Raw genomic sequence first — 16,905 nt, 5'->3', positions numbered from 1 at the left:
TCTTCCAAAATAAAAATCCCTGTGGGGTGCGTGCGTGTGTGACAGAGAGGGGGGGGGGAGAGAGAGAAGGACCTAGGAATGACGTACGCAGTCCAATTCCATTGATTCGTGCCACTTGCTGTTCTGTTCCAGAAGGGACAACGCCAGCAACGTACAACATCCGTGGCTTTCATCTACAGGCGCGCACGCGCTGGGAGACTCGCTCTCTCTCCCCACCACCACCTCGCCCCCCTCGAAGAGGCGCTTTCCCTTCCCCCTCCCCCCGAGCTGTCGTGGAGGAAAGCGGCGCAGTGGGAGAGTCCACCTGTCTCCAGAAAAGTGGGGGGGGGAGAGATTTGAGGGTGAGAGCGAGGAGGGGCGGGGCGAGGAATTGGCGTTGGCAAGGGGGAGAGCCAGAAGCGCCGCTGCTTCGGCGGGGGGGGGGGGTGGGGAGGAGCCTCGCCCGAGAGGCGGGGAAGGCTGGCGGGGCGAGGGAGCCGCCGACCCAACTTGCACTTGAGCTGAGGCGACTTCAGCGCCTGGTTCGGCGCCAACAGACCCGGGTTTGGCCGAGCATGGCCCCGGCGCGAGCGAGGCGGACTTAGCGGCTGCGGTGGAGGGCTGAGGCGGCCCCACCCCCACCCCCGGGCGCCATGAACGGCTACGGCTCCCCGTACCTGTACATGGGCGGCCCGGTGGCTCAGCCGGCCCGGGCGCCCCTGCAGCGGACGCCCAAGTGCGCGCGCTGCCGGAACCACGGCGTTCTCTCCTGGCTGAAGGGCCACAAGCGCTACTGCCGCTTCAAGGACTGCACCTGCGAGAAGTGCATCCTCATCATCGAGCGGCAGCGCGTCATGGCCGCCCAGGTGGCGCTGCGCCGCCAGCAGGCCAACGAGAGCCTGGAGAGCCTCTTGCCCGACACGCTGCGCGCCCTGCCCGCCGCCGCCACCGCCGCTCCTACGCCCGCCTCTGCTACGCCGCCCGGGCACCCCGGAGCAACGCCCGCCGCCGGCGCTACCGCCGCCGTCCCTGGCCCCGCGGAGGGCCCGGCCGGCGCCTCGCATCGTCCCCCCATGGAATTGGCCGCCGCGGCCGCGCTGAGATGGGCTTCCGAGCAGCCCGCCGCCGTCCTCCCGCCGCCGCCGCTCGCCAAACCAGGTAGGTGCTTATGGGGTGGGCGGGATCGCTGTCGCTGGATTAGATCCCTCGAGCGGAGCAAGAGTCGGGCGGTTTTCTCGAGGGGGCGGTTGGGTGTCCTAAAAGAACTCGGGGGTCTCTTGAACGGAAGGCAGAACCCCAGTCCGGGGTGGAGCCCAGAGCGCGGCCAGTGGGTGCTACTGCTGCGGGCCCAAGGAAGGAGCCAGGAAACCGACCACGAGGCAGGGCAATGAAAGGATCGGCGCCCCCAACTCATCAATCGACGTCAGGCTTGACAGTGGAGCACCTGGCCCTGCACGATGGGAGAAGTCCCGGAGGACTCCGCAATTAGGGCTCCGGCAAAGAGCTACCCCGATGCTCCTCCTTTCTCCGGTGCGGGAAGAGACGGGGGGGGGCGGACACAGGAACAAATATTTGGTCTCGAAGAGGCCCCAGCGAGGTGTAGGGGAGTTAGCCCTGCGTCTTTTAGGACTCCGAGCTTGGAGGGCAGGGAGGCGATCTTCTGCTCTCGCTCGTTCGCGGGCTGGGCGGCTGGGCCCGAGTTTTCCTTCGCCTCCGAACTGACTTGGAGCGCAGCCTTCTAAATCGGGAAGCCTAGGAAGCCCGTCTCCTGCGGGCGCCCCGGTCTTCTCCTCTGCTCTTCGCTTCCTTGCGGGTGAAAGCAGCCCGAGGCCAGAGCCGGTTCCACGCGCGGAGGCAGGCAGCCTGTCGACGCGTGTTTTTGTCCCGTCGACGATTCCAGCTCCACGAAGGCAGAGCAGGTGGAAGGTTGAGCGGGGAACGAGCATCTCCCCTTTGACTTGGGCCAGAAAGGGTCTCTTTGGAGGCAGCCTAATAAGCGAGGCCCCGTCTTCTCCCCTGTCTGGGGGAAGGAACTAGGCAGCGCCTCTATCCATCCCCGAAGAGCAGCGATTAGCTCTGTACCCGCCGGGATCGTTTGCAAGACTTAAGGCATCCTCTGCAGGGGAGCTTCTCGGCTTTCTCTTGGGAGATTTTAATCCCCTTCAGCGTTTCTTCAGAGGCGCGGCGCTTTCCACGGTAGAAAGGGAACAGATCCGTGTAGCAGGGTGTGATGAAGCCTGTCGATTGCTACAGGCTTAAAGGCAAGATCGCAGGTTAAGTACAGCTCTCTCGGAAGATGGAATCGGAAAAGTTTACTTCTGAGTTGGCTTCCAAAAAGCTTTTACCTGACCTCTATTCTTATCAAACCGGGAGATTATCAGCCCACGGGGTTTCTAGGTGAGAAGCAACTTGAGAGGGCTCTGAAAAGAAAGAATTAAAGCTCCCCTTTTGTATTGTGGATGGTTTTGGCCTGGTTCACCTAACAGGCAAAGCCCTGATTTCTATTGCTTAGTTTTGACTTAGACTGGCTTGTGACACCAACCAATTTAAGACAGCTTGTGATTTGTCCGAGTTGTTCAAGCTGTGGAACTACTGTGGTGGTTCCACAAGGTACATTAAAACAATTTGGGGCTTGGTGTAATGTGTGAACCTAACCTCAGTGCTTCTAGTGGGCATGGAGAAAAAAAAAATTAGCCTTGCCATCTCAGAAGCTCTTAGTTTGTTGGGTCTCTGTCATCCAGACTCCTTCTGGATGCTCTTTATGTCACTTGGCTTCTCTCAGCCAGCAGCCTGTTTTAAGTTAAGGAGAGTAATTCAGGGTTTAATAATAATAATAAAAAAAGTATGTATTTCTACTCTGAGCCCTGTCCAGTAAATCCTACTATAAAGCTGTTTATTACCCTGGTCAACAACCAATGTAGAGATATTCTATTTTATTTTCACTTCCATCAGATTTTGGGATGACATTCAATCTTCGGAAGTACTTTCCACTGTCAAAGGTTGAGGGATTCGGAAATAGGAGTGTGACTTTGTCATAGCAGGCCATAAGCCCTTCTTAAAAAGGCTTTGCAATGTCCTGCTTTGTATTAAATATTAAGAGCGGTTCTTGACTTCTCTTTCTGGAACCTGGGCTCCTAAATAGCTATGAAAACCATCTTTAAAAAGATTCTTAGGAAGACACCAGGTTTTCCACAGATCTGTGTTTTTTTTGTTTTTTTTACTGGAGTCATCTTTGAGGTCACCTCTGAAAGGAAGCATAGAGTGGAAGCCCCTGGACCCTTTGGGGAGTTACTCTGTAGGTTTAAAGACAGCTTTACTCCCAAGCAAGGCGTGCTTTGAAAATCTGCTTGAGAACAATATTCATGACTGCATTTCCTCTTTCATCAACCTCGAACTTGAAAGTTCCCTTAAAACTATCAGACAACAATAATCAGTCCCATTTAGCTGCATCATATATCTGGAAAAATCAGAATGGATCCACTTCACAGATGGCATTTATAGAAAGCTTAAAAAAAAGTTTCTTCTCCTATTGCAGAAACTTGGTGGAAACAGAAAATCAGTCCGTGGACAATTAAAAAAAGATATATAGAAATTAAAGTCTAAAAGAAACGGACATTTGCCAAGTCTTACTAAATCCTGTGGGAAAGTTGGTTAGTTGATACTCATGAGCCTGGAAAAATCCAAATATTTTACATTTGGTCCTGCAATGGGTTAGTAAACTTGTTTCCTACCTTAACAGCTCCTTCTGATATCATATACGGTAAGCCACAGTTTATGTAAACATGATTTGCTTATCTATTAAATACACTGTAATTACTTGAGTAGACACCAGAGGTTTTCTACAGTGGGAATTTTGAGCATTAGCTTCATCTAATCTCTTCTTATTTCTCTCTTTTTTGAAAAAAAAATCATGAAAATAAATATCTTTTTCTGCTGATTAGAGTGTTATAAGAATATATGAACCAAAATGAATATTTCAATGAAGTCATCCTGATGCTAACTTTTAATTGCAAAGCAACTCTAGTCCTTTTTCCTATTGTCTTTCTAACATTGATCCTGGCTCATCCATGTTTTCAGGAAAGCATAGAAGGCATATAAAAGAATCTAAACTGCAACTTTATTCTCATGCTTTCCTGGGAGTGATGCTTGTTAATCTCAGTGGATCTTTTGAGTTGACACTGTGGAGCTGGCTGACATTAAGTAGGCAAGAAAAGAAAGAGAAAATAGATGAAAAGAAGAAGCAGGATAAGGCTGTAATAGTTAATTGCAATTTTGAGGGTAGCCTCTCATTATTACACATCTGAATTAATTATTGCATTTACTGTTTAATCTCTCATTTTATGCTTTTAAATAAAAAAAATGAAATTGAGCTCAGGCTCTATCAATATAAACAAGGACTAAAGTTTGAAAAAAAGATAAAATAACAAGAGAGAATAGAGAAATATAGCCAACTCAGTAGTGAGGATTGAAACCATCCTTTTCTCTAGATAATTGCAGTGAGAAAGTGTTAGATCCTCAAAAGCTTTTCCAGCAGTAGCCATAGAGTAGGCCCTATCAGGTCCACAAGAAAGATCCCCCCCACTTCATTTAGTACCACCATCCCAAACTCTCAGTGTCCACCTGGAAGGATTTTTTTTGGACTCCACAGCAACTTCTTTTGCTGACTTGAGAAACCCACCCTTAGTCCAGAAACACACTTTTGTATCTGGGTTTGTTTGTTTGTTTGTTTGGAGGGAAAGTAACAGGGAGAGAGTGGGCTGTAAAAGTGCCAAGCCTTAAACTGTCTACTGTTGACCTTACCCCATTCCTAAGAGGTCTGTAAGGGGCGTGCATAAGTGCACCAGCGTGCCTACTGTCCCTGTCCTAATATTCCTTTTTACTTACTCTTTTCATGTATTCAAATTATGTTTATACTTTTACCTATTATATATGCTTGACAAATAAACTTATGATTATGAATATGATTAATGCCACTGCTAGGTCGGACTGGGACTGCGGAGGAAGGAATACCCCCTCCCAAACCCCAAATTTTAAATCATACCAGTCAAACTATGGTAGGTTTTTCAAGAAAGCAGTAGGTCGAGACTGCTATCAGAAGGTGGGATGCTTTTTTAAAATCCCACTTCCATTATTCTGGGCCTATGTTAAAGACGTGAGGTTCTTTCCGGGTATTTTCGTCCGCCTTCTGGGGAGACAATGAAGCGATGAAGGAGACCCGACTGGATTTACACAAGGCCCTAATCTATTAACCAGGGTCTGGTGGATGAACGGCGATGGGTTCAGGCGGCGTTAACCCCGAGATGACTGTCTGCAAAATGGGAGCGCGCAAATCCTGTGTCTGAGCCGCCGGTGCAACCGAGTCCTGCCCGGCCTGGTTTGGCGACACCCCACCCCAGCGATCCCAACCGACTCCCAAGCCTTAGGAGGAGCCGGCACGGATCTCAACCTTCTTCGTTTGGCTAAAGCCCATCATTGAAGAGAAGCGTTCCCGCCGCTGAGTGGAACTTGTCGAGGCAAGGATTCCGTTCCCAGGTTCCTCAGACAAAGCGGGGCTGGGAATGTTGGGTTTGGAGTCGCAGCTGAAAGAGGCGATGGGATTGGACGGGAGTCACACGTTGCCGAGCGTAAACGACCTTCCTCAAGGTGTTTGTTGGCTTCTGGTGAAGACTCGGAGCTGGGGCACCCCTTTGGCCAGCACCGTCCCCAAAGTCCTCTGATTTCGGCCCTTTCTGCGCAAGGAGAAGGTAATCCGTAGGTGGCCAGATTCACGCCTCTCCTGGAATCGGAAGTATGTTGGTCCGTGTTCCCACAACCTGCGAAATAATGAACCGCTCTTAACTTGGTCTTGGTATGGTATTTCAAGTCAGGCGTCGTGTGGTTGCCTAGCGTTGGCTTGGGCAATATATGAATGAAAACCCTCGATTTTGGAACGCGGTAAACCAGGGTTAAGGAAAGTAGGGCTCATGAGTGAACCAAGCTAATGGTTCTACTTGGAGAGCTACAGGCTCGCTGCCAAGTCGCTGGCGTCCCATTCCGATTATATACAGGTGGATCTACGCCGCGCTCTGGCCTCGGTGACTTGCAAACCGAGTTATTACATTTACACAAAATGCTCCATTTGTTCAGAGGTGGGCGGCAGGGAAAGGTTTCTTAGCGCGCTGACAAAGCTCTTTTGGTGAGTTTATGATTTCAAAGAATAGATTGATTAACTGACCAGGTTAAACATCATCATGTACTCTTTCCTTACTCGTGGGTGCGTTTGGAGGGCTGCGGATATCTGGAGTTTAAATTTGGGACCCCGAGCCACACGCCGCCTCTCCCTCGCAGTCCATTTCGAAATCTTTTCTCTGCCGCAAACCTCTTTGCAAGCCGTTACTGTAGTTAATTTTGTACAAAGATTAAGGTAGGGAAGGTGGAAGCAAGAGTAGCTGGACTCCCCCCCCCACTCTCTCTTTCATTCTCTCTCTCTCTCTCTCTCTAGACTCGGTCTCTTTTTCGCTCTCGTAGGGGACAAAACGCGGAAAGGCACTTCTTCAGATGGTAGTTTACCACATTTAGGCTGTCTGTGGCAGCCTAAATGTGTTCCCAGCGTCTCTTCCTCCTGTCCTCCTCCTCCTGTCGAGAGGAGAAGCCCGAAGCAGGAGCTCCCCCCGCGCCCCGAACCAGTCCCGGGAGACCTCGGAAATGTTGCTGGCCCTTTTCCAAAAATTGAGCTGCGGATCGGTCGTTTTCATCCATGAAAACCAAAACCCCAAAAGGCGATGTTCCCCATAATTTGTGTGTGTGCAAATTCTATCTTACCCCAGAATATTTGTTCCGAGTCATTCCAGTTCGAGGTTGAGCTTCTGCGTAAACTAATTGTCCGGATTAGGAAGATTTGGACCAAGGCCTCCTTTTCCCGCTTTCCGATCCTGCCCAGCCTGATCTTCAGTTCCGGGCTGTGGATCGGTCTGCCGCGCATCTCTGTCCGTTAGACAGACAAGCCAAAGAAACTGCACCTTATCTCTAAATAGTCACCATATAGACTCTGGGGAATGATGATTCCTGCCAGGTTTCTTTTCTCCCCAACTCTGAACAGATCCCAGCAATTGTAATTCCCACTCCCGCCCTTTAATAAACTATGGAATCTAGGCAAAACGGTTGTCTTTTGAAGACTCCTATAACTTGAACTTCTGTGCAAAATTTGAAGTAAATACTGGAGCATACGAGAACTCAAATTGTTAACCCAAAATCTGTATCTACATCTGATTCTTTCATTTATGCCTTTCTGATATTCTGCCTCCTCCACCTCCCCAGTAAAAACGGATTTAGGTGCTGTGGGAGGCCTTCAAATTAGCCAGTGTAACATTTTGATTGCAGAAAATAGGACATTTTGGGGAAAAAAATATATGGAGTTCAGAGGTGACATATTCGGGGGATTCTCTCCCTCCCCCCCCCTCTTTCCCTTTCTCTCCCCCCCCCACATCATTTCCAAAGAGGAATTTGGAAAAGGGATGAGCAACTATGGCCCCTTTATGACCTGAGGACTTCAACCCCCAGAATTCCTGAGCCAGACTCCTGGGAGTTGAAGTCCACAGGTGGTAAAGTTGCCATAGTCGCCACTCCTGGTTTGGAGCCTCCATTTAATCTTTTATAAAAAGTGTTATGGTAAGCTAAGACTCCATTCTGGACATACTAATGGGGGGGGGAGATTGCAGTGCTGTGGGCTTTACCTGGGAACAGTCTCATGGGACTCAACAGACTGAACCCACCTGCACAGAATTGTTGCAGTTTCCTTTATTTTGATTAGGCTACTTCCTGAGCAAGCAAACAGCCCCACTGCACATTTTTAGGAATTTAAATTCTGTTGCAAATGTCCATAATTTGAAGGTGCATATTTACTTCAATAGACTTTGGTGGTGGTTTTTTCATTAAAATGGAAGAACTTGGATTTGACAATTGCACAATATCTGTTTGCACACAAGCGGGCAAGACTTGCTCCTTGCCAGCATCAGACTCTTCTGGATGTCAACCTTTTCCCATCAAATGTTTCCTTGCTCTTTGGGGCAATAGTGTGGATAGAATTCTGGGCATTGTATTTTCAGCTTCATATTGAAGCATCTTTTCCTACTAGAAATAGTTTCTCCGTTCTTAGCTCCGAACCCTTCACTAAGGTTTTTAATATTTGCCATTCTTGTTATTTTTACTTTCTGGGCGAGGAGACCTGGTCTTTCTTTATATTTCTTTTTGCATTTCCTGAGGGATTTTTTTTTTACTGAATTTAATGGAGGGAGGAATTTTAATTAATGGCAAACAATATTTGGCAGCTATGTGTATGTATTGATTTCCCTCACCATTAAGGGAGAGGTTGTAACCTGGGTAGTGAAGAAGATCCTGTCCTACTGCTGGAGGTTAAGAAGGGAGCTATTAAAGTAGTTTTGTAGTCTTAGAAGTGACATCCTTTTCCAGAAAGCAAATGTAGCTAGCATTTCTCTTCTGGTTTTCCCTAGCTAAAATCAAGGGAAATAATATATTAGGAAATTTTCCAGGTGATGGTATATTGTTATACTGTTGCTTCAGAATCAGTTAATATTGTAATTCTTAGCTGCATTTCTCTTGAAATAGGTCTCTGCCTTTCCCAGTAGACATAAATGGGAAGAGGATAATTTGGAACAAATTGGCAGTTTAAAAACCTAGTTTATTCCTGCTCCTAGATATCAGTGACCATATTTATCTTATCACCTTATCATCAACCATGATAAGTGCCATACACAAGACGGATTACACAAAATACTTCAGTTCAACTTCAAACCTTACTCAAAAAGAAAAGTATGTAAAACAATTCCCTTAGCATTTGGGTGGGTTATTTTGATTTCATTGATTTCATTAAATGGGTGAAGATTCCCTGACACAATCCTTAAGAACAGAGAATCTGTAAGAGCAGAATCCTTAGAGAATTAGAATTAGTAGAAAGTAATTAGTGAGATGACATAAAAATATTTGCTTTGATCAAAGCTTTACTAGCTGTACCATGATACTTAGTTCTATGGAACATTTATTACAATTGCAGTGAAAATGCATTCCGTAATCCTAGGAATAGTTAAGAATTCTCCTTTCTCAATTCCAAAGAAGTCGATTACCACTGTAATCATGCTGGCTAATAGCCAGCTGGAGGCCAGCCTGTTGCCCTGGGAGAAATGTAAGCACATGTTGAAATCAATGAGATTTAAATGCTCATAGCTTTGATGGGTACATATGTATGACGTGTTAGTTTTCAGTTCCCTGCCAAGTTATCTCTGTCTGTACTCATCCTCCACTTAGGTTGTTGTCTTTGCAAGATTGTCTCTAGTGCCGTGTTCCTTGATTCATTGGATGGTTCCCATGGTTTCTGTTAGTGGATACCTAAACATCGTGTGAGGTTGTGGTCTTAACATGTTGTGTGTGGGCAACATTCCTGGTCATGAGAGGTTTGAGGGCTGCATTGATTTCTCTATTGCTTGAGGAAACAGGCTGCCTTGTCTGACTCTTCTTCAAAGCTTATAAATCTGAGAGGGAGAAGCACACAATTTTTGCCCCACTGATGTATGAACCTCCCAGTTTAAAAGATTACAGTAATCACCAGAGGACAGTGTAAATCGAATTGGGTAGCAATAACTTTTGGAGTAGGTCAGGCTCAAGTGAAATGTTACCAGGCAACAGGCATTTTCTTTACCAAATACAATCAAAGCGCATTGATGAGAAATTCTTCCCTGCCAGCTAGTCAGCACTTTTCTGCTTAACGGCTTAGGAGAAGGGAGGAGGACATCTCCATCCGTCAAAGATCCCTGCACACTCCAGTGGGCTAGGCTGCTGCTGCTGCTGTGAGATGATGGATGGTCCTTTTTGGCCAGGCTCCAACTAGAGATCCAGCTTCTCCAAGTTCTTTTACATGTTTTGCAAGAATTTCTGACCGGGTTCAGACACCATGCTAAACCATGGCAGGCCTAAGTGTGGATTATTGAATAAACTACAATAGGCTGGATTTACAGAATAAATTAAGATGGAAACATGGATTATAAATCACAATGACTGGGTTCACATGACACATAAAGCCAAAATCAAATAAACAACAGATATGTTTATATCAGGGTTGTCCAAGCTTGGAAACTTTTAAAACCTGTGGATTTGGCTGGCTGGGGAATTAATAGAATCCATAGAATTCTAGGAATTAAAGTCCACGGGTGTTAAAGATGCCAAGATTGGACACCCTGGTTTACACCATCTGTGCATATATTCTACATAAATAATCATTCTCAGAAGGAAAATAATTGTTGAGTTAAGTTACCTAAAACAGCAAATAAAGTCCTCATTAATTTAAATTGATGTAAATATTTAGCATTATTCAAATGCCCATGTTTGAGTGACTTATTGTATACATCTTTTCAGGTAGTCTGAATGAAAAGGGATGATCTGGTTCTCTGTAGGAGACTGCTGGGGACATGGACTAAGCTTCAAGCTACTTTTGGGGATTTCAAAAACTTGATATGAATCCACTTGCTCAGTTTTAGCAATGTAAAATTAAACCAGTTACACATGTGAATTAAAGTCATGTGTGGATTCAGCAGGCGAGATGGATTCTTGAAGGAAAAAAAGAGATCATATCTGAGATTTGAACCAACACTTAGGATGACTTGTAATTGTAATGTAGGCTTAACAATATAGGATACAATTTGATAAGCAGATCTGGAATTCTTGTTAAATTCTGTTGTTCGGATAGCAAAATAATGTACAAATGTGAATATTTTCAAAGCAATGTTAATTGAATCCTAACACACAAAATCTTCACCTGAAAGATTTGGCATTTTAAAACTGTAATAAAATATTTCTTCTTGAATTCCATTTAGGTTTGGTTCTATCTATTGAAACATGAGCATTAATACACTCTGCTGTAAAAAATTGGCAATTCAGATGAAATATTTATTTTGTCTTGGTTACAAATGTGCTAGAACAAGCATGCCTATTTACTTTTCAAAAACTATTTTGGTTACAACCTTCTCTACTTATCTTTCTCCTCCCACTTACTTTAAATAAATAAATTAAAAAGATATCTATTTGTAAAAATGATAGATGTACTGAATCTCCAGATCATTTTTATATAAAATTAAATTTTAAATCGTAAACTACTTAGAAGCAGTCTCTAGAATGTTTAGAATAAGTTGCCTGAAGGGATTACAGGTGAGGGAAAGAGGAATTGATATATTAACGCTTTTAGGATTTACATGTAGTTAAGATTATGATATAAAGTGTATAATTTATATTTATTCATGTAATAGATTTGTATCCTGGTGGGTATTTTCTTATTATACCTAATAAGCAAGGTATTTTTCCTTGCTTATTAATTTCTGGGTTCTGATAGTTTTTGTGCCTGCCACAAGTGAGTGGAGCCTCAGCAAACTACATGAGACTGAATATTCAGATCAAAAAAGGTTGCCTACCCCAGTCTAGTGTGTAAAAACAGGTGTATTTCAGATAGCTCGTACTTCTTTTGTGCTATTTCTTGCTTACTTTATTTTAGAAAAGAGTCCAAGATTATAGGCTAATACGAAGGAGTGTCTAGGAAAACATGCTACAGGACATTTCATTCAACAGAACCCATTCATGTTGTTTGTGGTTTTCTCACAAAGAGGTGTGGCTTGGTGAACTGCACAGAGAAATCAAATACAGGCAAAGTTCAGGATTAGTGTGTAATCTTAATTTATCTGGCTGATTTTTGTTTTGCTTTGTGGTTTTATTTTATTTTATTTTATTTTATTATTTATTATTTATTATACCACCAAGTCATGTAATTGAGGATAAAAGAAATTGCAAATTAGTCAAGGAGATTGTTTTTTAAAAAACACTATTTCATAATTAATCCTAGCAGACAAGAAAAGGCAATCATAAATCAACAGAACTCTAGCCCTTACTAATACCAATTTGGTATTAAACAATACAGAAACTTTTGAATATTTAAGAGTTCTTCATCAGACAAGCTTTCTGGAAGGAAAAATCTTACTTTAGCTGTCTTTTTCTCCTTCCTTCACCTTTGGTGAACCATGATGAGGTTTCAGAAATGTGGAACAATTATTTTGGAAATTAATAAAGATGACAGCATACATGTTTTCCAGACAGGATACTTCAAGGTGGCCTTTGATCTATGTTTTGACAACAGTGACCAAAGTTTTAAGATTCTCTTCAGGATTTAGTGATGGCTGATTAATAGAGTACTTTATCACAGCGATGCCATGGACCCACAAATAAATAATACTTTTTTCTCAGTTGACTTTGACTAAAAGAAAAACTATAATTCCTGTGAAAGCCATTTGGTGTTTATGAATTACAGATTCTAGTCTGCCTCAGTGCTTTTTCATAAATGAACTAAAAATGGTTCACTGATACAGTTGGTTTATTCTTAGTTATATAATTGTATGAACATACAATATTGTAGTGGTGTAATAGGTAAGTGATCTACAACAAGAGTTATGGGAAGTAGCAAATGGGGACATGATTTCATTATTTTCAATTCCAATTCATTTGTGACTGTGGTCTGTGGTACAAGCAAAGCGTGATAGCTAGAAAATAAATAAAAGGGCCAAAGTAATTATAAATGGATTAAATAAGCCAATATCCTGTCTCTGTTATAAATCAATGCCTTTTTAATGCTAGTAATCTATAATAATAATAATAATAACAACAACAACAACAACAACAACAATAATAATAACTTTATTGTCATTGTACGTATATACACAGTATACCCATACAACGAAATTCACTTAGCACCCAAAGACCAGGTCCAACACACATAACAATCCCCAAACACCCCCCCACCCACACACCCCCACCACAAATTCCCCACCCCTAAACCACCCAAACATCCACACATCAGACCAAGTAATGCTGTCCAACAGCTCACTGATGGTGGCTCTTTAGTTCATTGTTGAGTGCAATTATAGCTCTGGGATAAAAACTATTCAGAAGACGTGTGGTCCGAGTTTTAATTGTTCTGTATCTTCTGCCAGAAGGCAATAGTCCAAAAAGATTGTAAGCAGGATGGGAAGAGTCTCTGAGAATGTTATGCAACTTCCTCAAACAGCGAGATTCGAAGATGTCGTCCAGGGCTGGTAGCTGGAGCCAATTTATTTATAATCTCAAGGATTCAGTGCTTGTAATACTTAAAAAATGTACACATAAATGATAAGGTCTTTGTTCTCAGTGGCATAACAAATCTGCCCTCTGTTTTATAGACATGACAGAAGAAGGACTGGGTGACGTCAGTGGAGGAGACAGTACTGAGGCCTACAGTGACAAAGATACAGACCAAAGGAGTTCCCCAGAGGTGACCAAGACCAAGAGCAGCTTCACTCCTGAGAGCCCTGAAATAGTTTCCGTTGATGAGGGTGGTTACGCAGTCCAGAAAAACAGTGGGAGCACTGACAGCAGACCAGAGAGCCCTAAGTATCAACCGGAACAGAACCATTTCTTGATTGAAGGTCCATCAGGGACAGTTTCTCTGCCGTTTGGCTTAAAAGCCAACCGGCCACCCCTTGAAGTGTTAAAGAAAATATTCCCTAACCAAAAGCCAACTGTGCTTGAATTAATCTTGAAAGGCTGTGGGGGTGACCTGGTGAGTGCTGTTGAGGTCCTCCTGTCAAGCAGATCCTCCCTAGCGGGAGGAGACAGAACTTCTGCAGAATCAGAAGGCCTGGTTTTGCCTTCAAACGGGCACCTCTTTGAACACACTCTGAGCTCCTATCCTATTTCCTCTTCAAAATGGTCAGTAGGGTCTGCTTTTCGAGTCCCAGACACACTGAGGTTTTCTGCAGATACTAGTAATGTTGTACCAAATCCATTGGCTGTTCCGTTACAGCATCCTTTCCCACAACCTCCTCGGTATCCACTGATGTTGAGGAATACTTTGGCAAGAAACCAATCAAGTCCATTTCTACCCAATGATGTTACTTTGTGGAACACCATGACTCTTCAGCAGCAGTATCAGCTGAGGTCTCAGTATGTCAGCCCCTTCTCTGCTAATTCTGCCACGGTCTTCCGAAGTTCTCCTGTCCTTCCCACACGCCCATCAGAGGATCCCAGAATCTCACTTCAAGAGGACGGATGCCCAATTGTGGCAAAGCAACCCATTTATACAGAAGATGACTATGATGAAAGATCTGATTCCTCAGATTCTAGAATATTAAACACATCTTCCTAATATGTTTATTTGCCATGACATTTTTCAATGTAACAGAAATGCTGGACTTCAGACAAAAGAAACAGTGGGTCATATATCTACAGGAAAAAAGTGACTCTGCTTGTTACTATTGTAAGCAATAAAGACATAATTTATTTTATTTCTTGCACTTCACTGAAAAATGCCAAATGGTTACTATTACATGGCTTTAGTGCTGAATGTTACTACTGGAAAAAAAATTTAAACACACATGTAAGAAACTGTGGGGTATTGTAAAACATTTAAAGAAGAGCAAATATGTCTTATCTTTTACACCACTGGGAATGTTGATATTGTCTTGAATGCAGTGTTCAACAAAAGGACTCCTCAGGATAAATAAGCAACTAAAAAGCAAATAATTAAATAGCAAGAGGACTAAGCAGTGACCTTGCTGACTTTATGGCCATCGCTGTCTTGGTGTTATACCCATGAGTCATAAAAAGACTAAGAATGAACTGCCCACATGTGATTCTAGCTGAGATACTTTTTGGAGGCACCATAAATCCTATGCTTTTCACATGGCTTGATGAAACAATGTTATAGCATCAATGTAAAGTAAATACAGCTGTAAGTTGCATGAAACTGTCTTGTGAAAAAAATGAACACATTAATTAAAATTGTCAGATTAATGTAGCATGCTAAGGACTCTGGGGAAAAATAAACTCTATGCTGATCTTGATTTTTACCTGTCATCTATATCTGGAGAAAGTCAGCTTGGCTTTATAGATATGTTGTCCTGAATGGAATTTTAGGTTCTCTTGCCCTGAACATGAGGTTGTAAATATAACTGATGGAGGTAAGTAACGTTTGAGACATATAATCTAATATAAGCAGAGGAAGTATATTTACATTAAAACAAGAAATACATTTATACAAATGCAGTCACATATGTTGGTGATAGTTATTGTTTTTGGGCTTTCCAAAAACTGTTTACCTTTTTCATTTCTCTAAATTCATTGGATTTTCTTGGAAAAATTTGTCTGAAACTATCCCAATTCCTATTTGGAGTCTCCTATGAATATGTAAAAAGAATATGGCCAAATGGTAAGTTTGGGAGGAGGTAAACTCAGGTAGTTGCTGCAGTGTGATGAAACAATGCATACATTTATAACATGCCTTTTATCTTCTTTTATTTTTCAGCTAAGGGATACCCTACCTCACATCTAGCTGTTGAGAAGCAGATAGCTTTATAGAGAAGAAAGGATTCAGGAAAAAAGAAACATTGAAATTATGAATACAACTTTTTTCAGGAAGTATAAAGGCTAGTGATGCGCAAAAGAAAATTAATTTTAGTAATTTTAAGTCTGTGACAGAAATTATTTAAAGCCATCTACTGCTAAAAGCCTGCAGTGTTTTCTCTTCCATTATGGTAGGTACCTAAACTACACAGGGTCAAAAGAGAAAGAGGATTAAGCTGAGAAAGGCAGGTAGTGAAAAAGCTCCTAAAAATATGAGAATCCTGGGAGTTGTAGTTTCAACAACCCAGAAATCACCAGATTTGGGAAGGATAGCTTATTACATTAAAAGTTTATAATATCCCTACATGATTATTATTTGGAACTGTTGTCCTGAAATCAATCAATATTTCTGTGATGGGCACTGTAATCTCTGGACTACACTTTCCAGATAAAAATAAGTGCAATTCCTGTTGATGCTATCTGCTGTATTATTGTTGTGATTCAGATTATAAGGTATAACCTTTTCTAACAAAGTTGAAACAGTATAATTTATTTTCCATGGTTTTAACCTTAAAAATGGAATTGGAGTATAAATAAATGACGGTGTACCATAAGCCATAGTTAATGTCTGCACAGAAATTGCTGAAAATTTGGTCTGCTTCTTGCTTCAGTAACAGAGCATGGCTTAGAATCATTAACGTATTCCATTTCATAATAATTCAACATAGAGTGAGAAAGAATGAATACTCACTGCTTTAAGTGCTCAAATTGAGTAGAAAGATAAGCTATAAAAAGCAAATATATCACATTTTGCTTCACACAGTCTCTGACAACAAGAAATAGCTAGAGTGAAACACCTGTGTCATCAATGATCATCTAAGGATTCTGAAAAAAATGGTTGCATTTCACCTTCATGGGAGCCAAAATAAAATTATTGACAAAGCAATTTAATAGCAGAAACTAAAATAAAGATCAAAGGGGAAAAAGGCTAAACTTAATAAAAACATATTGTGTTTTTAAAATACAGTAGAGAAGAACCATGAGGATTTTCTATTTTGTATTTTTGAAACCTTTTTTTAAGTCAGTTAAAACTACAATCCACAACTTTCTGCTGCTTTTGGAAATGATACAAAAAAATGCACCTGTGTGATCCATGGAAGCAAGGTAATTCTTGATAGAAAAACAATACAGGGTCCCAGGTTGAATGGGTCTGTCCCATCTCTGAAATGCAAGTGGACCAAATCCTATTCTTTAGCAGTTGATTCTTCTCTCCCAGTTCCCAGCTTCACAGGACCTATACAGATAGTCCTGACTTTTTACCCTAAGGCAGGGGTCGGCAACCTTAAACACTCAGAGCCATTTGCGCCCGTTTCCCACAGAAAACACCGGAAGCCACAAAACCCTTTTGACATCTAAAATGAAGATAACACTGCATATATCATTTTTAACCTTTATGCTATGTATAAAAAAATGATAGTGTGTTGCATTTATGAAATCAATGAACTGCTACAAAGAAAACAA

The 16,905-nt window shown here is 42.6% G+C and overlaps 1 protein-coding gene across 1 annotated transcript; it reads left to right on the top strand.

The window, feature by feature from the left end:
* The first annotated feature begins 632 nt into the window (after positions 1–632).
* LOC139326523 (doublesex and mab-3 related transcription factor 3-like) lies at positions 633–14,188 on the top strand. The gene is made up of 3 exons (XM_070956513.1): positions 633–974; positions 1,023–1,137; positions 13,224–14,188. Exons 1-3 carry the CDS (start codon positions 633–635, stop codon positions 14,186–14,188), a joined length of 1,422 nt encoding a protein of 473 aa, XP_070812614.1.
* Positions 14,189–16,905: the final 2,717 nt, after the last annotated feature.

This window comes from Pituophis catenifer, unplaced genomic scaffold (assembly GCF_029215685.1).
Source record: "Pituophis catenifer annectens isolate HBS135680 unplaced genomic scaffold, rPitCat1.0.hap2 SCAF_46, whole genome shotgun sequence".
Classification (NCBI taxonomy): domain Eukaryota; kingdom Metazoa; phylum Chordata; class Lepidosauria; order Squamata; family Colubridae; genus Pituophis; species Pituophis catenifer.
This window is presented reverse-complemented; position numbering and strand designations above follow the sequence as displayed.